At 46.5% G+C, this 21,652-nt stretch overlaps 1 protein-coding gene and 1 long non-coding RNA gene across 4 annotated transcripts in view; one reads left to right on the forward strand and one right to left on the reverse strand.

The window, feature by feature from the left end:
* Positions 1–14,655, forward strand: part of LOC128122462 (uncharacterized) — a 72,069-nt gene extending 57,414 nt beyond the window's left edge. For both annotated transcript variants that reach the window (XR_008222440.1, XR_008222439.1), the window contains one exon: positions 14,545–14,655. This is a non-coding gene — a long non-coding RNA (uncharacterized LOC128122462). The remainder of the gene's footprint in view (positions 1–14,544) is intronic.
* The window catches only part of Myh13 (myosin heavy chain 13), a 48,536-nt gene that overhangs the window by 5,828 nt on the left and 21,056 nt on the right, over positions 1–21,652 (reverse strand). For both annotated transcript variants that reach the window (XM_052758065.1, XM_052758064.1), the window contains exons 19-34: positions 21,104–21,240; positions 20,294–20,549; positions 18,022–18,264; positions 16,048–16,224; positions 14,916–15,061; positions 14,712–14,802; positions 13,554–13,943; positions 9,265–9,391; positions 9,060–9,178; positions 7,016–7,212; positions 5,999–6,182; positions 4,763–4,928; positions 3,639–3,763; positions 2,418–2,726; positions 2,129–2,332; positions 153–278 (exon numbers count right to left, since the gene is read on the reverse strand). In XM_052758065.1, coding sequence (XP_052614025.1) covers positions 153–278; positions 2,129–2,332; positions 2,418–2,726; positions 3,639–3,763; positions 4,763–4,928; positions 5,999–6,182; positions 7,016–7,212; positions 9,060–9,178; positions 9,265–9,391; positions 13,554–13,943; positions 14,712–14,802; positions 14,916–15,061; positions 16,048–16,224; positions 18,022–18,264; positions 20,294–20,549; positions 21,104–21,240 — 2,997 coding nt within the window. The remainder of the gene's footprint in view (positions 1–152; positions 279–2,128; positions 2,333–2,417; positions 2,727–3,638; positions 3,764–4,762; positions 4,929–5,998; positions 6,183–7,015; positions 7,213–9,059; positions 9,179–9,264; positions 9,392–13,553; positions 13,944–14,711; positions 14,803–14,915; positions 15,062–16,047; positions 16,225–18,021; positions 18,265–20,293; positions 20,550–21,103; positions 21,241–21,652) is intronic.

Here is a 21,652-nt window from a genome sequence, read left to right on the forward strand (position 1 = left end):
CCTCTCCAATGACCCTCTCTCCTGGCATCTCTCCAGGAAGCCATCACAGACTGGCTATGCTCAGAGGAGACGATACCTCCTTTGCCATGCTCTGGATCTGAAATCCCCCTTTCTCATCTCCCACTACCATCTCAGCAGAGAAAGATGCTCACATCAGTGATGGCCTTCTTGGCCTTCTCTTCTGCATTTCTAGACTCCTGGATGGAGTTTTCAACCTCTGCCTGGCACTGAGCCAAGTCAGCCTCTAGTTTTTTCTTGGTATTTATCAGGCTTGTGTTCTGCAAGAAAAATTAGATTTGAGGGTGAAGGTTTCATATGGGCACTTAAAACAATGGGAAGGGAGGGCAGTGGGTGGGGAGGGAAGTGAATCATAGTCATGTTCTGCTTCTTATTTTCCACATGAGTGGTCTGCTGGGTACAATATCATTCTTGACTGAACAGAAAGTTCTGAAACAGAGCCAAGAGCTGTACATCAGAAAATTGAGTAAATGATAAAGGGAGAATTTCAAACATTTGAGGATGGATAGATTTTTCAGTAAAAGGCATTGGAACAAGAGCATGATTGATAGACACATCTACGTAAAATGAAAAATATTTCTACTAATTAAAATATGCCATGCATGGAATTGAAATTGGAACGGTAATGACAAACCAGAAAACATTATCTATATATGAAAAACACTCCTGTCCTTATATAAATAAGATATGTTAATAAGAAAAAGGGGCAAGAAGTATGAATAGTTAAAACACATAAGAAATATGATGGATACCCAAGTGATGAAATGTTCTACCTCATCCTTAGTAAAAACTAATAATAATAGTAATAAACCAATGACATATGTTTCAACAATAAAGTTGGTGAAGATTTAACAGCTAGGGTCTTTTGGAATTTGTGGTAGAGTCCTCACATGATAATAAATGGGAATAAAACTTGAGACAGCCTTGTTAAGTAGAAATTTACATGTGTTATATACAAATGTCTTTACTGTTTTGGCCCTGAATTTATTTTCTTCCAGATATATTGACAATAGTAATCACAGAGGAATGCAAAAATTTAGTTATGACAATATTAATTAGCCTTTATAATCATAAAGAATTTTATTGGTAACAATCTAAAATAGCCAGCCATAGAGGACTGAGTGCAGTCATAATATTCAACTTTCATAGCCTGCCTTTTTTTTTTCTTGCTGTTGAAACCCACAGCATTGAAAACTATTTAAAGAGTTAGAAACACATTCTGGACACATTGTTAAATGAAAGTTAGAAGCTGCAAAACATTGGCCAAAGTTTTACAAAAGTGTAATATTTATATAATTTACAAAGACCCAACAATGAGAGAACATAACATGTTAACCATTTGATTGATTTTTTTCTTCTATGTGCTTGCTTATGATTTATATGCTTTAGATCAAATATCTTTAAAATTATTGTAAAATTAATAAAAATATGGTTTTTTTTGGGGGGGGGGGAATTTCAATATCCTAAGATTTCAGCTTAAATTATGGGTTGAACATTCACTCTTATTTGAACTTCTGAAATTTAGATAAGATCCAAAATCCAAAACATTGAGTAGCAACATGATAGCCTAAGAGCAAAATTCTACATCCACCTCACACAATGAGCCACAGTCAAAATCATCTCCAGGGTATGTGGATAAAGAAAGGAGTTTCAGATTTAGGCTTGTATTCAACCCCAGTATCTCTCACTACGTATGTGCAAATATTCACACATGCACATCTTCCGGAATAGAAAACACTTCTGGCTCCAAGTCAATACCTGCCATGTGTATTTTGGATAAGGGGTTTTAAACCCTCATTTCCTCTGTGAATCCTCCCTACCTCCTTGCTCCAATCCTACTGCATGCAGCCTGCAAGCTCTTTCATATTTATTTCTGGTCAAACAGATCTCAGAGCTCTCTCAATCAGAGACAACGCTTTCCTGGCTTGGTCTTGACTGCTAGTCGGGGAGAAATGGGAAGTTCCCCTTGCCAAGGCACTTGGGGTGCTCTGTGCCCCAGGTGGATCATGAGGTGGGAGATGGAGGAGGAGTTATCTGTGGAGAGGACGCACCTGGCAGAGCCACTGCCCTACTGCCCAGGGTGGACTGGAGTTGAGGAGAGACAGCATACCTGGGAGTGTAGCAGCTGGACACGGTCGCTGGAGTCCAGCAGCTCCTGCTCCGACAGCCTGCGGGTCCGCTCAGTCTGTTCCAGGGCCACCTTCATCTCCTCTAGCTCCTCCTGCAGGAGGCCATTCCTGCGCTCCACGATGGCCAGCTGCTCCTTGAGGTCCTCGTTGTTTCTCAGGGCATCGTCCAGGTGCAGCTGGGAATCCTTCAAGGGAAACCAGGAGTGAGGGCAGAGCTTCAGGGTGGGTGGGCTCTGGGTCCACAGGTCTGCCAAACCAGCCCGAGCTCACCTTAAGCTGGCCCTGGACCGTGCGCAAGTGTTTCTGGGTCTCTGCCACCTGGCGGTTGGCATGACTCAGCTGAATCTCCATTTCATTGAGATCACCCTCCATCTTCTTCTTCAGCCTCAGGGCGTCATTGCGGCTGCGGATTTCTGCATCTAACACACTCTGCATGGCCTCCACAGCCCGCTGGCTGTTTCTTTTTATTTGTTCAATTTCCTCATCCTTTTCTGTGACCTTGCGGTCAAGCTCAGATTTTACCTGGCTTAACTCTAGCTGGACACGCAAGATCTTGCTCTCCTCATGTTCCAGGGAACCCTAAGGAACAACAAGAATTTTGTGAGTAGCACTGTTTTTTTTTCCCTGACAGGGTCATGTAGCCCAGGCTAGCCTAGAACTCACTATGTGACCTAGGCTGTTCTTAAACTCATGACCTTCCTGGATGCTGAGATTATAGGTGGGGGTCATTATACCTAGTGGCATCACCTTAAATGAGCATTTTTTTTTCCTTCAAACTATGATAAATATGGCACAATGATGCTCACTTTGAACACATGGGAACAATGCTCTGAGGCTTGAGCATTTGTTGGGCTCCTGAGCGACCCTAAGGGTAATGAAAGTCAGATTAAAACTTTGTATCTGCTATTAACAAACAATCTTACATCTTGAAATGGGTAGAACATCTTTTGAGCTGATACATATTGTATAAACGGCGTATTTAATAGTGACTATAATATAATGTACATAATAGTGACTATAATAGTGTTCTAGTCTCTTCAGTGACAGGACAGCTGCTCTCCTGTTAATCGTGCATGAGCCGAATTCTAGAAACAGCTCGACTGGTTGTTCTGTACGGACCACCGCTGATCATGACACTGGGAGATTCTGGGTCTATTTTGATGACACAGGATTCCCCGAAGCCAAAGATGCTGTATGACTCTGTATGAAACAGGCACCGAGGGATTCTGAGCTGGCTCTGGGGATGCTTGGTGATTGACAGTTTCCTCCCTAAGAGGAAGATATCGAGGACATAAAGAACACATTTATTTATTCTCAAAGGGGGACACAGGATAAATGACACCAGGGGATAAAGTAGCTCAGCTCAGACTTTTCAGATCTAGGGCTGGCTCTTCCCAGTGGGGTTCCACGCTCCTGGCAGGCAGGGCTCCATGTGGGTGGATGAGCACTGTTTCTTTCCTTTTCCTGTCGGATTCTGGACAAGACACTTACCTCCACCTCTTCTAAGGCAGCCTGGAGCTCGGACTTCTCCTGCTCCACTTGCTTCTTCGTTTTTTCCACTTCCTGGAGGTTTTTGCCTCTTTCTGCAATCTGCTCGGTTAAGTCAGAAATCTCTTCTGCAAGAGACAGGCTTAGTTTAGGCTTTCAACAGGTTCCAGCTCACAGCATAGGTGTTTGCCAGGCAAGTTACAGGATGGCGGTTCATTCATGGCATTTACATAAGAGAGTATACAGGAAGCTGTTCTGATGCACTATTGCCTCACCTGAGCTGTGTGGAGAATGAGTGTTGTGGAACAATCTTTGTACACTGTGAATATGTATTACTGTCATTGGTTAATAAAGAACTGACTGGCCTATAGCTGGGCAGGAAGAGACTGGGTGGGAGAGCCAGACTAGGAGGATGCTGGGAAGAAGAAGGATGGAGTCTGAGGAGCAGACAGAGAGAAGCAAGATGAACATGCCATGATGAAGGAGAGGTGATGACTTGTGGCAGAATATAGATTAATATAAATGGATTAATTTAAGTTGTAAGAGTTAGCTAGTAACAAGCCTGAACTATTGGCCGGACATTTATACTTAATGTTAAGTCTCCATGTCAGTTATCTGGGAGCAGGCTGATGGGATAGAAAAGTCCACCGACAAATGAGGGACAAGAAGAGGATTCTTTTTGATCCAAAGTATACAGAATCACCATGAAGGACCAGAAACCTTAGACTCTCAGCCTTCCAGAACCAGCAGAGACTTGGAGAAATATAGATGCTGTCTAACTTTATAGCAGAAGTCTGAAGTCACTAAGAGCTTTAGCCACAGGCACAAGGATGTGAGGCCACTTGAACACTAGAATTCCTGAAGTCTCTTGTTTTCTAATAGCAAAGTGCTTAGCAACTCACTGAGTATCTCCAGTCCTTAAACTGAGAATCAGCTGCCATTGCACCTTTAATGAAAAGGGTTTGAACCTTGGGGAACACTAGTAAATGTGAGGTTTCATGGATAAGGATGTTGTAGGGTCATGGGGAGGAGGAAGTTGTGGCTAAATGGGGCTGGAGTTGGCAGAAGAATGGCAGTATGAGCTCCCGGGGTGGGGTGGGGGTGGGGGAGGAGGGCAGGGAGCTCACCTTGCAGGTTTTTATTCTCTCGCTTCAGTGTCTCTAACTGATCCACCACCTCCTCATAGGCGTTCCTCATCTTGAAGATTTCAGTACTGAGAGACCTGGACTCTTTCTGGGCAGCTTCTAGCTCAGCTTGACTTTCATCCAGTTTTTGCTTCCACTCTGCAAGGACCTGTGATGAGGGAATTGGAAACATGAGAAACAGACACACCCAGGGGACTTGAGAGAGAGACCATTCAAACAAGGGCTGTGAGTGGTGCCAAGGCTTTATCTTTTTATCCTTGGGGACCAAAGGAAGAAGGTGGGCCCTACTTTAGACTAGGGTCTCCAAAGTCTGATGTTTCTACGCATGCCCTGCTGGATTCTTAAAATACAGGCCTCTGAGTATCACTGAGCTGACAGGTAGTTTTTCAGATTTCAGAATATTTCCCCCAGGATTTGGAGTATTTGCATAGACATGAGATACTTTGGAGATGAGACCCAAGCTCCATGTAAGTATGTTTCATTTGCCATGTTATAGACATAAGGAATTTTGTACAGTACTTTTAGCATGCTTGTGTGTATGAGGTGTATATGAGTGTATGATACACATGTGTGTATACATGATATTTGTACATGTACAACATGTGTGTGAGAGAATTTGTGTGTGAACGTAGGTGTGAGCATTTCATGATGTACTTGTGAAGGTCAGAGGACAATTTCAGATGTTGGTCTTTACCTTCCACCTCGAGGGAAGATGCTGAGTGGGCCAGACTAGCTGGCCCCTGGGCTTCTGGGGATTCCCCTGTCTCAGTCTCCCATCTTCTGGAGGAGTGTGGGGATCACAGATGCTCATGGTTTGTATTCAGCTTTTATGTGAGTTCTGGGGACTCGAACCCAGATTCTCATGTTCGGGTGGCAAGTATCTTTACCCACTGAGTCATTTCCCCAACTAAGCATATTCACGTTTTAACTACCACTTGTCACATGAGGTCAGACATGGAATTTTCTTCCCTCTGTAGTATCATGGTGCTCAAAAATGTCAGACTTGGGATTTGGGGGATTAAAGATATTCAGTCTACATGACCCACTCATTGGAATTTGAATTAGCTTGGACTGAAAGTAAACTTCCCTCAGAGGAACCATTAGAGAAGTAAAGAAAGTCCCCTAAGAATCTTCCAACCAGGAACTGAGGCTCGTCAAATGCTTGTGTGAATGACTACCACTGAGACCGCCACGTCCGTGAAGCAGTTGGGGAAAGACCTTGTCAAAGTTCCTCTGCTTCTTGTCCAGGGTGGCACAGGCTGTGTTGGCTCTCTCCAAGTCCAGCATCAGGTCATCTACTTCTCCCTGAAGCCTCTGCTTGGTCTTCTCCAAGGAGGCACACTTAGAGTTGGCTGCCTCAGTGTTTTCCTCCGCCTCCTGGAGCCTCTGGGCCAGCTTTTTCCTAGGAGAATCAGATGTTGTTTTGTCTCCACCGAATGGGATATTTTAGCAAGTAACCATCACATTGAAGGAGAATGGACAGTCTGAAAGAGACTGACTGAGACTAGTACTTGCTACATAATGATGTGCCATGAACTATACAACCAACGATAGTACCATAAGACTGTGACAGAAGTGAAAAAGTCCCGTCAACTAGCAACGTGGCAACCATTGTAATGTTGAAGTACAATATATTATTTGTTTGTGGGATGCTGGAATAGGCAAAGCCACTGTGCTGCTGGTCATCAGAAAGCATGGCACAGGCAACATTGTACAGGTGCTTCCTCCTTCATAGTGACAGCAAACAGCTGTGTCACTGGTTTATGTATTTGCTATGCCACAGTTTTTGTCCTACTTATGAAAGAGAAGTTTACTATATAACGCCATCCTTTGTTAGGCCGGCAGCAGCTCACACATGTCAGGAATACTGAGTCTCCTGACGTCATCAAGAGGCCATATGGAGGATCGGCTTTCACACCATTAGGTTTGTGGACTCAATCTAGAAGATTCTCATGATGGTAAAATCCCTAATGACACATTTCTCAGAACACATCCCCATTGTCAAGCTGCATGTCTATATCACCAGAATAATCCTGAAATGCTTGGTGGCAAAGCCCGTCTATAAAGAGTCACCGATTGAGCCAGACGGAAGGACAGTCCCTAGGAGAGTGGGGGGCACTCTGAAATCTTAAGAACCTGCAAAGGAGAGAAAGAGATTCTCTCCAGGTGGGGGAACTGCTCTTCTTCTGAGCCTTTTTCTAGGGCCTTCTCTCCCATGGGGAACTTGGGTCATACTTGGCCTCCTCGAGCTCCTCCGTGCGCTGGATGGCGTCCGTCTCATATTTGGTCCTCCACTGGGCCACCTCACTGTTGGCCTTGGACAGCGCCCTCTGCAGCTCAGCCTTGGATTCCTGCTCCTCCTCATACTGCTCCCGCAGCAGGTCACAGTCATGGCGGGAGGACTGCAGGGCGTGGGCCAGCGCGTTCTTGGCCTGAGGATTACAGCGGGAACCAATTATAAAACCACATGGCCCTCTTCCCAGCGAAAGTGTGTTCATTTAAATAGCTGTTCCGAATTTGAACCATTTCCACATTGCTTCACCAATTTAGTAATATCAGCGTACCTAATGTTTGATTTTTTAAAAAAATTCTCTCCATAATTATATTTACTTTTTAAAGCAAGTATTATACCATAAAAGAGAAAGTCAATATTTAGCCAGCCATGCGTGGTAGCACATATCTATAATCCCAGTACTTATGAAGATGAGGCAGGAGGATGGGGAATTCAAGGGCTGTCTGAACCACATGGTGAGTTCTAGGACACCCTGAGCTAAATAGTAAAATCCTCTTTCAACCCCCTCCCAAACTGACATAAAAAACACTAGAAATATATACCATGGATATAAAGCAACATCATCAGCATTTATCTAGACAGCTTGCACGTTGTGGCTATGTGCTTGAGGCTTGCCCTCTGTTTCTTAATAAAGCAATAGCAACTGCTGAAGGGCCCTTGTCTACACTGAGACCCTCCCATGGCTGTAATGGCAAGAATTAAAACAGAATTGAAAAGGAAACCACCTCCTTCCTACTTCATGCAGCATGATGGGTTGCTGTGACCACGGAACAGTTACAGCATCTTTGGTGTCCCCAGAGACCAGTATCCCCACATTGGGGACCACTGGTGTGAACTGATGCCCGGAGCCTCCTCCCTGCCTCACGACCCTCTGGACAGGACAAATGTTTACCTCTAGCTTTAACAGTGCCACCACCAAAGAAAAAAAGTTCTATTGACCCAGGACAATGACTTTGGCATTTTCATCACTTTTAGAGAGGACAAGACCAGGCAGAGCTTTGCCTAAGGAAGGAATCTCACAGCTGCAGCGAGAGACAAGAAAGGGTGGCCTCTGGCCTCCAGTGACCCGTTCTGCTTGTTCAGTCTCTGGTTCTCACCACTCCTCCCTTGCTCCTACCAAAAGCCTTCCCTCAGAATAGAAAGACTTGAGATAAATACGGCACTGTTCTTTGCCAGAAATGAAAGATGAAGAGAATTTCAAAAGATCGCCTTGTAAATCTCACTCAGATCATAGCAATCGTAACCAGATCAAAGTAAACTTCTTTCATGTGGGTTTTTCGAATGTCTAGATTCCTGTATTTTAAGGCTTGAGACACTAACATCAGTAGCGCGTACTGTGTGCACTGTTCTACTGAGATTTTATTTACTGTCCACGACTACAGTGGGGGATCATTCCTATCTGTTTATAGGTCAGTGGGTAGACTGTACTATATGCATTATAGACTATATGTAGATGCTGAAGTTAGCGTTATGATGATGTTTGTGTTGAAACACCCAAAAGTCCTCCCCAAGCTATGTAGTCTTTTGGGACAAAGGGTTCTTAAGAACAGATGTTACAGGAGGTGGCCCACAAAGAGCAAGGCATTTTAAACAGCTGGGGTGGATTTCTGTATGAGATGGTCTAACTAGTGTGGTAGTGGGAAGGGGTGCTCCTGGCTGGAGAGGAAGTTCATCAAGTCACTCTCTGGGAGATGGAGGTGGTCCTGAGGGAAGAGATCCAATGCCAATGTCCTCTATCATTCAGGGACAGGTTATTACGACACTCCGAGGCAGAGAGATGAATCATCCTTGATACTGTACTTCCCCCAGCCAGTCTGCTCCATAAGGAACCCACCTCCTGTCAGCTTCACCTGAGGGTCGCAACCCACCTCCCGCTAGGTTCATCTGAGGGTCGCAGCCTACCTCCTACCAGCCTCACCTGAGGGTCACATTACTTGGCTTCGCAGGTTCTATCCTGCAGCTGTTCCCCCAAAGAGTCTACCTTACCTTGGTCTCTTCCTCCAGCTGCCTCTTAAGCTCCTCCAGCTGCTGCGTCAGGGCCTGTTTGCTTTTGGTTAGCTGTGAAACCAGAGACTCCTTCTCTTCTACCTGGTGGCTCAGCTCCCCTGCCAAACAGATGTGTCTCTATGTGAGCATCACTTGCTGCCAACCCCCACGTCCCCACTGGGCCCTGGAGGTGTGCCATCCTCACCATTCTGGGTCTGCAGCCTTGCCTTCTGCATGTTCAGATCATGGATTAACTGGGTCTGTTGGTCATCCTTGGCTTTGATTTCATTAAATTGGTCTTCTACAGACCGGCACATTCTTTCTATGTTACTCTGAAAAACAAAAAGACCAGTGGGAATGCAGAAGTGGGTGCCGGGTGTCCAGCACCGGAACTGGACGCTTTGATAGTCTGTTTTCTTGTTGGGCCAAATGAAATCACAGAGCATATAAAGTTTGGCTTTAGGAGTCATCATCATTTCAGATTTGCTTTATTTTTGTGTGTGAATGAACAATAATTCGGAATGTCAGCTCTGGTAGGTATGTATCTAGTGGTTAGTAAACCAGTTTCTGATGTGATGCCACTCACAGAAACCCCGGGATCACGGTGGAAGAGAAGCAAGCCTATGCCAGATGGACACTATTCCCAAACCCCGTGTTCATGTTTCAGTGTTTCTTTCAACACTACAGTGGTTCCTGGGGGTGTGGCTATTGAGATGAGGGAGTCGCTACTCCAGCCTCTGGTCTGCCTGTAGTTATGTGCTTTGTTCAAAACCTCTGTGTATATTTCAGACCTCGCTTCTCTTCCCTCCCCATGAAATATAGAATAAGGTGAGCATATGTGTTCCCTCAGACTGGAAGGTGTGAGACAGAAGCAGCAGAAGCAGAGGTGTTAGATCAAAGATGATCCTCAAGGAGCTCAGGACCTATTTGAGGATGATGCACAAGGAAGAATTCCAGCAGGGGCAGGATCTGAGAGGGAAGATAACTCTCAAATAGAAAACTCAAAGGATACAATAACTTAAAAAAAAATAAGGCAAGTACAGTGCTGGACTTTAAAACTGAGAGCACAGAGTAACATAAAGCCATTCCAGAAGTAGGAGGCTCTGAGGTGAGATGTGGCCTCTGTGGTGTAGTAGTATCAAGGGGTGGTGAAGGTTTTTCAAAGGTGGGGCCTAGTGAGAGGTAATTAGGTCATTGGGGTTGTCTCTGAAGGGATTAATGCTGGTCTCCGAAGAAGACTACATTAGTTAGCATGAAAATGAGCTGATGTAAAATTGACTGGCATCGATGTTCCTCTAACAAATGCTCCTACCACTATGCTATCATCTACTATGAGGTCCTTTCTTGAGCTAAATAGATGCTGTCACATCTTCAGAACTATGGGCTAAATAAAACTCTTTTCTTTATGATGTACTGGTATTTTACTACAGCAATAGAAAATGAACTAAGAGAGTGACCAGAGTTTGATTCCCAGCACCCCTGTCAGGCGGCTCACAATCCCTTGGAAGGACAGCTCCAGGGGATCCAATGCTCTCTTCTGGTCTCTGTGGGCACCTGCATACACATGCCCCCCCCCCAATAAAGTAAGTCTTAAAAAACAGAAGAAAGACATCAATCCTGTGTGAAATAGACCCAGAAAATAAACGGCAAAGGGAACTGTGGTGGTAGCTCACGGGTAGCACACTTGCCTAGCATGTGCAAGACTCTGTGTTCAATTAAGCAATACACACACACATGCACACACACACACACGCACACACACACACACACACACACACACACACACACACACACACACACACACGGCGTTCCACAGGACCCATTTTTCCCTGATTTCACTGCCTGCTCCTCTCTGGTACACCCCCTGACCTTCTAGGGATCCCCTTGAGAGGCTCACATCCCCACTGGGGTCAGTGGTCCTTCTCTGAGCCCAGTCATCCAAACCGTTCCAAGTACATCCTAGAACATCCTAAGACAAGGGCAGCTCTTAGATCAAGGAGGCCATGACTGCTCTCTGAGGGGAATTTTGTGTGAAGTCACAGGGAGGCAGCTTGGTTTAAGGGTCAGCACCTTCATTTACATGAGCCCCAGGGAGAGTGAGGAGCCCTAGAAAGTTCCATGTAGGTAGGGAGGGAAGACAAAATATATTCCTGGAGAAGCATTTCTGGGAAATAGCTTAAAGAGGCCATAAAGGAAAGGAGGCCATGTGTTCCAGGCTTCAGAGTAATCTGTGCCTTTTCTTGCTTATTTTTACATCTGTATTAATGTGCTGGCAAGGGGTCTGGGCCTCTCATGTGTGAGGTCCTAGGCTTGTCCCCCATCATCTCAAAGCAAACAAAAAAGAAATAAGCAACTAAATAAATGTTCATTTATTTCTCTAAATTTGTGTAGATGTAGTCCTCTGGGTACCACATCCTTCAGTTGAACTCACAGCAGATCCAAACAACGGAAACAGCTGTGTGCATTGGTGCATGCCTATGAATCCTAGCACTTGCACTTGGGAGCTGAGGCAGGAGACTCAGGGCCAGCCTGGGCTGCCTAGGAAAAAAAACCTCGTTTTTAAAAATCCACAGGAATGAAAATACTAAAGCAAAATGACCTGTGCTTAGCAGGTGCAGATGGTTTTGGCTTTAGTTTGGTTCAGGTTTATGGTTTTCTGAGACAGGGTCTCCCTGTGTAGACCTGGCTGGCCTAGAACTCGCTATGAAGAAGGCTGACCTTGAACTTATGGCAGTCTTCCTTCTCTGTCTCCCAAGTGGTGGGATGGCAGGGGACCATACCCCAGACTTTTCCTTCCAGTCATTATTCCCTGAGTAACAGAACATAATGATTTACAGGGCATTTACATTATCTGAGGAGGTGTGAGTTGGAAAAGATTTAAATGGGAGGGTGTGCACGGGAGAGAATGGGTCCACGTTCTCATGCCATCCTTCTGGGGTCCTGCACCATGGATTTGGTATCCATGGAAGTATTGGAGCCAATCCACGGCATATACTAAGGGGTGACTATTCTTTCCTATCCTCTCCTTCCCTCCCTTACTCTCCTCCTCCTTTATTTATTTATTTATTTATTTATTTATTTATTTATTTATTTATTTATTTGAGACAAGGTTTCATATAGCCCAGGTTGGCCCATGTAGCTCAGGTTGTCCTGGAACTCACAATGTAGACCAGGCTAGCCTCCAACTCACAGAGATCCACCTGCCTCTGCCTCTTACATTATGAGAGTAGTACACTGCCATGACAGTCTGACTTTGAACTCTTGACCCTGCCTCAGCCTCTCAAATGCTGGGATTACAGGTATGCGCCACCATGTCTGACTTGTGCTTTCTTTCTTTCCCTGTGGAAATATTATTTATTTTATTTTTATTTGTGTATTTGTGTGTTGGTGCAGGATATGTGCACATATGTGTAGATGCCATTGGAGGCCTTCCTGGAGCTGGGCTTGTATGCAATTGTGAGCCACCAGACTTGGGTGCTGGGAAATGAACTTGGACCCTCTGCAAAAGCAGTATATGCTCTTAGCCTCTGAGCCATCTCTCCCGCCTCTTGCCTCCTGGTATTTTATCTTCAAGACCTCCAGTTCTACTGCTTCATCTGTCTCAAGGGCCTGCATCTACCTGTGACCCCAAATGCTAATTCCACATTGACTGTATCTCCCAGTGACAATACTGTGGGGTAGGAAGGGGACATAGGGGAAACCCTGGCCACAAGGCCTAGGTGTTAACTAAGCCATAGATTCAGTTCTAGGACACACCCGATGGACTGGAAGAGTCAGGAAGGATACTATGACCTTGACTGGTGTCAGACCACTCAACCAAGTTGGAACAACTTTGCTCTGCATTTTTTTTGTGTGTGTGTTTTCCCCAGATTCTTAAGTTGAAACCAAATCTCCATAAATCCAGAGGTAAGCTTAGCCTCTGGGGGTGAGTGGTAATTAGGTCCCCACCTTCGTAGGGGGTGAGAATCTTTATAAAAGAGGTGAGAAGATGGGAGTGTTCACACACACCTTTAAGCCCAGCATTTGAAGATATAGCCAGGCAGATCTCTGAGTTTGAAGCTAGCCTGGTCTACATAGTGTTCCAGGCTTCCCAGGGCTGCACGGTTACACCCTGTCTCTAATAAACAAACGAAGAGGTGAGAGCTAGCTCCCTTGCTCCTTCTAACATGGGAGGATGTGGAGAGAAGGCACCATCTTTGAAGCAGAAAGTGAGCCCTGGCCAGACACTGAGTCTGCTGGCCACTTGATCTCAGACTTCCCAGCTCCCAAACCGTAAGCAACACTTCTGTTGTTTATAAAATTACCCTGTCTAAGGTAGTTTGCTGTCACAGCCTCAGGTATTAGGACTTGTGACTTGAATGAAGTTGAGGAGTTGGAAAAGTCAGTAGGGAAAAAGCTAACAGTTTAGAACATGCAGTGAGTCTGGTGCATCGAATTCCACTTGCTCACAGGGTGGGAAGATGTGACTGCCGAGACCAGAAGGGTTAGTCATACCTTTGACTTGGAGACTGTTTCAATGTTGCTGGCCATGTCGTCGATCTCCATCTTCAGCTCACTTTTCTCCTTCTCCAGCTTCTGCTTGACACGCTGCAGGTTGTCAATCTGCTCCCCAAGCTCAGCCACAGTGTCCGCGTGCTTCTTCCTCAGGGTGGCTGCTGTGGCTTCATGCTGCAGGGTGGCCTCCTCCAGGTCCCTGCGAAGTTTCTGGAACTCAGCCTCTCTCTTCTTGTTCATCTCGATCTGGGCTGAAGTGGCCCCACTGGCTTCTTCCAGCCTCTCGCTGATCTCCTCCAGTTCCCTGGCTAGGTCTGAACGCTGCTTCTCAATTTTGGCTCTGACTGTGTGCTCTGCTTCAATTTCTTCCTCCAGCTCTTCGGTCCGGGCCTGAAAGGGTCGGCATAATTAAAGGCTGTCAGGGTAGAGAACAATCCAGGAGCCGCTAGGTGCTGAAGGAATGGGCATAGGCAGCACAAAGTTGAGACTATGTTCTGATTTAGCAGGGGACAAAAGGCCATTGGCGGTTGTTTGGAAACAGCCTAAGTGTCCCTCAGCAGGGGAGTGATCAATCAGTTGTGAGGAGGGCTTGTCCTGATGCTAAGCAGCAATTCAATGCTGTAGCAAGTCCGCCACGGAAAGCCCTGCAGAACATGCCGATATTTAACAGGAATACGTTGCATTCTGTGCTTAGGATGAAAAGATTTATGGTGAAAGTATGAAGAAATGTGGATAATTTTTTTGCATATATACCATATCTTTTCTCTGGGACTTCAGTATGTCCATAAACACATAACAAAGGGATCCTGAATGATCCATAAACACCTGAAACTGGCAGCTCCTTCTCAGAAGACTGGGAGGGCCCTGGGCTTAAGGACAGTGGTCAGTGCACTTTTGCCAGCAATAACTGGCCCTCTCGATCACATTCTGACTCTTTTCAAGGGAATATATACTTCAATGCCATTTAGAAAATTTGAAATATTTATTTCAGAAACTACAGAAAAAGGGCCACTGTGGTGGCATGCTGCTGAGGCGGGGAGTGGAAAGAATTGATAAAAAGGAAGAACAACTCTGCTCAACAAGAAGGGACGAGCGCGGGTGAGCCAACGGGGCATTTGCAGGGAACCTCTGCGGCCAGGAGGGACCCGATGCCTTCACCTGCAGTTCTTTAATCTTCTTCTGCAGCTGCAGACTGAGGACCTGCTCATCGTCGATGCGGGTTTGTAACTGACTCATTTCAAACTCCTTCCTGCAAGCAGACAGAGCCAAGAAACAAGACAGCGTGAGACAAGGGCTGTTTAAGGGGGGCACACTCGGCTTTCGGTCTCAAGCGGAGGGGAGAGAGCATGAATCATCACCTACTTCTTCAGTTTCTCTTCGACTTGCTGCTTGTCGTTCTCCAGATCCATGATGGACTCCTGGGACATTTTCAGGTCTCCTTCCAGCTTCCTCTTCACCCTCTCCAGGTCGGCCCGCAGTTTCCTCTCCTGCTCTAAACTGCCCTCGAGCTGGGAAGACACAGGTGGAGAGGCTGGCTGGGACAAGGCCGAGGAAGCGGGCTTACCCACATCAGCCAGCACCGTCACACCCCATGCCCTGTGGCCTCCAGCCCTGGGAGGAAGGGAGCCAGCCTTCCATCCTCCACTTCTCTGTTCTCTATCTTAGGGGGTGGGTATCGTGGGGGCCTCCGGGTACCTCTTTTCAGACCATTCCCACTTGGCTTGTTCCCGGCCGTATCTCCCAAAGGAAGAAGTGGACACTCTGTGACAGATGCTGTGGAGGCCTGTCACGCCTCACCCCACCTACACCACCCAGCCCTGGGGGCAGTCAGGAAAGGAACTCAAGTGTGTGTGAAGGACAGGGCTCAGGAAAAGAAGGGTGTAATAAGGAACACACCTACTTGTGTGTTAGCCTTGTTAGAGACCTACGAAAGGTCTAGCCACCATAGGGATTAAACATGGCTAACTTGAAACCTGGGTCTTACATAACGAACAGTAGTTCATCATGAAGTAGAAAAAAGGTTCATTTTCCTGGCCATAAATTGAAGTTTTTTTGGGGGAGTGGTGATGGTTGTTTTTGAGGTGTTGCAGGTGGAAGTCAGGACCTCATGTATGCTGTACCCCTGAGCTACACCCCTGCCTGAGAACGAGGCTTTAAGCACTGTAGAGGAGAATTAGAAATTTCTGAACCTGAACTGTCTACAAGTGGATGCTAATGACTGCAGCGGTTTATGTTTTTTCTGAAAATATTATGTTGAACACGTTCCTTAGATGTCCTCTGAAGTCTAGCTATGTGTATTGCTCCCTAATTCATGAGTGGGAACTGAGGCCTCACAAGGTCACGTGACCCGCCTGTCACCTCAGATGTTTGTATCTAGGGTCAGGGCACAGCTGGAACCTGGACTCAGGCTCTGACTTCGGCATCTGAGCTCTCTAGACCGCTTCCTCCTCGGCCCCTCCCTTCTTAGCAAAGCACAGAGGTCACGTGCTCTCACGTCATCTGTCTGCTGTTCCAGCTTGACATTGATCTTGATGAGACTGTTGACTTTATCTTCTTCAACCTGCAGGTCGTCCAGCGTCTGCTGATGGGCTTCCTGGAGAGATTTCTTTTCTTTCGTCAGTTTGGAAATGTTTTCCTCAAGCGCTGTCATTTCTTCAGAGAGATTCTTCACCTAGGAGCAAATCAACAACTAATTTAAGATTGAAACAATTAATCCAGCGGCTCCCAACAACAAGCGCTGTGGTGGCCTCCTGTCTCTGTAGCTCCATATCATTCAGGGACAGGTGGCTTCTCAGTTCTTTTTTTAACGTCTTTTTTTATTATTTCAATTTTATTTCATCTTATTTTGGGGAATTGTACAGTTCCCAGGCTGGTTCCAAACTCCCAGGCTTAAGATATCTTTCTTGCTTCAGCCTCCAAAGTAGCCGGGTAGCCGGGACAAGGCATGTACCACTACTGTACCGTCAGCCTTGCAGGTTTTTATGAGATAAGGTCTCAAGTGACCTAAAGTGACGACATCAAAACTTGATGTCAGTCAGGGTGATCTCAAACTTCCAACCTTCCCGCTTCTACCTTCTGAATCTCGAGATGCAGGCACGAGCCACCATGTTTAGTTTTACGTGGTTCTGGGATCACACGCAGGGCTTCGTCAGTGCTGGGTAACCACTCCACCAAGTGAGCTACAGCCCAGGCTCCCCACTTCTCCTCGTCTTCCTCCCTGGCCTATCCATGGCGCCTTAGATTCTTCCAGTGGAACTGTTCCTCTCAGAGTGCACTATATTTCACTAGGAAGGACACCATTAAAATGCAAATCCACTAGGTGTGAAGGGCAACACATCAATCTGTGTTTACTCATCGCACACCTCCAAGCATTTATCAGGCGGGCTGACGGGGGTTCAGGATGAAGCAGGAAGGGGAGGAAGAGGCCTGAGGTGTGAGGCAAGAAAATCCAGATGTGCTGGCAGCATGGGGCCTGGGCACCTTGCACAGAGCTTCAGGCACCAAACAGAAGAAACTCCCTTGGACTCATCTTCCAGATGAGAGGTTGCTAACTCCCACCTGTGACCTGAATCCAACCACACATATATTTCATTTATCTTTTTTTTTTTTTGGAAACATTATCAACATTGGAAAATAAGAGTCTACATAAAATCTGGATTTTTGGCTTCTCACGGAAAGCCAAACCTCCAGCAGCACTGACTTCACATTCCCACCTGACAATCATGTGCTAGGGCTGAGTCATGGCTGCCACCCGTGAGATGGGCAGCCTGAGGACAGCATTTGCCGCAGTCTCCACCCTCCCTATTGTCTATTTCCATTACTATTGTTAATCCACCACTGACTCTTGAGTGTCAGCTGTCATTGTCCTCTCACACCCAGCAGACTTCCGCCTTTGTCTCTCCTCATGGGTAGCCCTTATTAGATGAGTCATGCCAAGCTTTTAAGGACCCTTGTCAAGCATATACTTTTGGGCTGTGTGCATGTACTTTTCCTATGTGCAAATGTTATCACACTGCTCATGGCCCTTACTTCTTACTACCACTGAGCTGTCTCTTCAGCCACTAGATTCTTAATTGGACTAGGTAATGCCAACTAGCTTCCTCTACATCCTTCCAATAACACATGAGGGTCCCTGTATCCCACTTTCGTCCAACCCTCACTGATATCCAGTTTTCTGCCTCCTTCATCATCCACCTGACTCTGTCGGCATTTTTGTTGGCTTTCCCTGCACTTGGTACACGAGAGACTAAGACGAGCATGACACCATCCTTATTGTCAAGGAATATACAAGTTAGCAACACTCCCAGGAAGAGTTGAGGAGAGCCTGTGGAGTGGAGGTCAAGGAGGAGGGACCAAAGCGGCCAGCTGCTTGTTATGTAGACCAGGCTGGCCCCAGTTCCTGCCTCTCACATCTAGACGATGAGAGTGGATTGGCTGAGAGCCTGTGAGGAGCCTTCAGTGCACTCACTTTGTTCTCGGTGGCGTGCTTTTCCTTCTCAACCTTGGTCAGGGTCAACTCCAGGTCGTCGATGTCTCTTTTGAGAGAAGAGCATTTGTCTTCCAGATTCCTCTTCTTGGCAACCAGTTCCGAATTCATCTCCTCCTCCTCCTCCAGCCTCTCATTCAGCTCCTTGACTTTCGCCTCCAGTTGGATCTTGCTTTTGATGAGGCCCTCGCACCGTTCCTCGGCATCCATCAGATTTTCTGTTTCCTGCAAGAGCCGGGTCACCGGAAGTTCTGCTCAGTCGCTTTGTAAACCCTGGGAAGAAAGGGTCTGACCCTCTAAAAGCCCGCACCGCAGCCGAGCCGAAGAGTGGTTCGGGTGCACGGGCACACAGGCATTTACACGTATGTCACTTACGTGCTCTTACCCACTGAGGCTATCGTTTGACGGCCAACACAAAGGCTCTCGTGGAGTCGCAGGCTCATCGTAAACGACAAAGCCTCTAACTGTTGATGAATGTGGTATCTGAGCATTTCTTTCTTCCACCAGTCAAAAACCATGTGACCCATGTATTCCATGCTACACAAAGCGGATTCATGTTCTCAAAACTCTACCACATGTTAACTTTCAATAGAAGGGGCCTGTCCACGTGTTCTTAGCTGTGCTTCCTCCAGCCACAGAATAGGAAATTAGAAACACACGTGAATAGGTGACTGAGTAAGTCCACGTGTCGGAAGACTGTAGCAAGTACTGTGGATGTAGATGAGACTGGCTAATTATGTTCTCAAGCTAAATCAGCTGCCACCTTCCTCTTGTAGAGTATTTAAGCACTAGACACACAGTGCAGGGAAATGGATGGAAAGAGACCAGGAAAAGTCCATGCTGATGCTTTCTGAACCTCTCTACACCTAAGCACATGCTGGGCACTTGACATGGCGTCAAACCCTCGGACTCCTTGACAACCATCTACCGTGAGTGCTGTTATGATGTTCATTTTCTGATGGGAAAATGAAGACAGAAAGAGAATGAACTGGATGGAGGTCACACTGCTAGCAAGTGGGGGCTTCTGAGAGGTCAACCCAAAGGTTCTCAGACCTCCTGTCCTCTGAGCCTGGGAGGTGATGCTCCCTGAAGAGTTCTATCCATGGGGTAAGTGTAAATGAGAGCATGTAACTCTGTACACGTGAGGTGAGACACAAAGTCTCTGAGGCTTTATTAAGAGAAAAAGTATAAATTTCATGGAAAGGAGACAAGTATGATATCAGAATATTGTGAGCTGCAAATGTGGCTCTGTTTCCCCCGCGTTTCTTTGATAAAAATGAATTCTCTAAAGCACTTTTCAGAGCATAATCATATTATTGAAAATCATATGTAGAAAATTACTTTCTGTTTCCAATTGGGTTATTTAATTTTAATGATTTATTTTTTCTTGTACTTTTTTTAAAAAGTGTGCATTTAAACTTTTAAAAAATATTCTATGTGTATGAGTGAAAGTTTTACCTGCATGCATGTATGTATGTGCACCACATGTGTGCCTAGTGTACAAGGAGGTCAGAAGTAGCTGGATGCCCTAGAACTGGAGCTATAGGTGGTTGTGATCCACCATGAGTGTATGGGGAACAGAACCCTGGTCTTCTGTAAGAACAATAAATGTTTGTATCCACTGAGCCACCTTTCCAGCCCCAAGATGTGCACTTTTTTCCCAAGACAGGGTTTCTCTGTGTAGCCCTGGCTCTCCTGGAACTCACTCTGTAGACCAGGCTGGCCTGGAACTTAGAGATTTGCTTGCTTCTGCCTCCTGAGTACTGGGATTAAAGGCATGTGCCACCACCTCCAGCCTAAGATGTGCACTTTTGACAGACCTTTTTTTGTATTTTGTTAAGACAGGATCTGACATTGTTGCCTAGGCATCTTAGATCTCACTATGTAGCCCAGGTTAGCCTTGAACTCATGGCAATCCTCCTGCCTTAGATTTCTGAGTAGGCATGAGATATATCATACCCTGCTTCTGACAAATTTTTATTATAATTCCACACTCTTATCCTTCATGCTCACGGCAAAATATGTCAAAATATGCTGTGGAAAGCAGAGAAGAGACTGGAGAAGTTGTCTTTGCCAACATGTTTTCTGGGGAAGCCAGGGCCAGCCCTGCTTCTGACAGGGTAGTGCTGCAATACTCTGTATGACCACTGGGTGGCACCACTGCCTCTTAAATAGACAGCTCATGGGGTCCTCCCTTTCTGTTCCTTTACTGTCCTGGGAGTCTGTTTTGCACGCTCAGGTACAAGAAACTTACAGACTGGACTTGCAATTGGAGGTCATTTTTTTCCTGCAGCAGGGAGACCATTTTCTCCTCCAGCTCCTTCCGGCGAGCCTCAGATCTAGCCAGTTCTTCCTTGGCCCGTTCGAAGTCCTCCTTCATGGTGGCCATCTCCTTCTCAGCCTCCGCGCTCTTCAGCAGGGGCTTGATCTTGAAGAAGAGGTTCATCCAGGGCCAGTGCTTGACGTTCATGAAGGAGCGGACGTTGTACTGGATGCAGAAGATGGACTCCCTGTGAACCCACAGAACTCAGATTAATTACCCACAGTGTTTTCTAGCTCATTTTTCACTTAAATCCCCATCCCCCATCCTTCTCAGTTGGGTAGAAGGGGGTACGCCTAAGCTTTTCAGACCTGGAACCAGAGTAGGCCTGTGAATGAGGAGCACAGGACACAGCATGAAAAGATTGGGAGGAAAGAAGGCTGAACCCTTCATGTCAACTCCAATATCTCAACCAGGCTTATTTGTACCAGGTCCTTCTTTGCCTGCCTATAACTCTAATGATACCCTTGTCCGAGTATTGGAGCTTTCCATGCATGTGTCTGCTCTCCCGTGCCTCTGTGAACTGCTGGGTTTGTTTCCATATCCCCAGGGCACAGGGCAGCTGCTCAATCAATGCTGGAGAAATGACTGATTGCATGATTGAATGAAGGAGTACGTGAATGTTCAGAATGAGCAAATGAGTGTTCAGAAAGAGTACATAAATATTCAAAGACCCAGAGCAGGAAGTGATGACTGGCTGGTGGGTAGGAGGGGTGGGGTATGGGAGGTGAGACTACGCCTTACCTTCTCTCCATCATCTTCTTGAACTCCACCCTCATCAGGTAGCCCCTGCACACGGCCTGCGTGCGCGTCATCAGGGTCACCAGCTTCTCATCTCTCATCTCTTCCAGAAGACCCAGGAGCCCCGCTTTGAAAAATACCTGCGTGAAAAGAGAGACCAGCCCGTGTCCTCCTCAGTGGCGTTCCATCAGCCTCCTGATGGAACCTGTTTCTTCCCAGCTCCAGCCTTAACACCCAGAGTGCTTCCAGGCCTCACTTTCCAGTGGCTTAGGTCTCTGTATCTGCACCTCCTGGGCTACTGTAGTGTGCTCTCACGTAGGTCCCAGCCCCATCAACCACCTGGACTAGTTCTGTAGAGCCCACATCAAGGCAGTCAAGACAAGCCGGGAAAGTAGCCAGGGGCCACAATTGTGCCCAGATTCGGAGATAGTCACAGATAGATCTGTCTCCCACCTCCTGGGCTCTGTCACACCCTCACCTGTTGACCCCAATGTCCCAACTGTCCCCAGCAGGAGCTCCCTCTGGAGCAGCTGGGAGCCCAGGCTCTTCTTT

Source organism: Peromyscus californicus, unplaced genomic scaffold (genome assembly GCF_007827085.1).
Source record: "Peromyscus californicus insignis strain IS unplaced genomic scaffold, ASM782708v3 Scaffold_3__1_contigs__length_106647218, whole genome shotgun sequence".
In the NCBI taxonomy this organism is placed as follows: domain Eukaryota; kingdom Metazoa; phylum Chordata; class Mammalia; order Rodentia; family Cricetidae; genus Peromyscus; species Peromyscus californicus.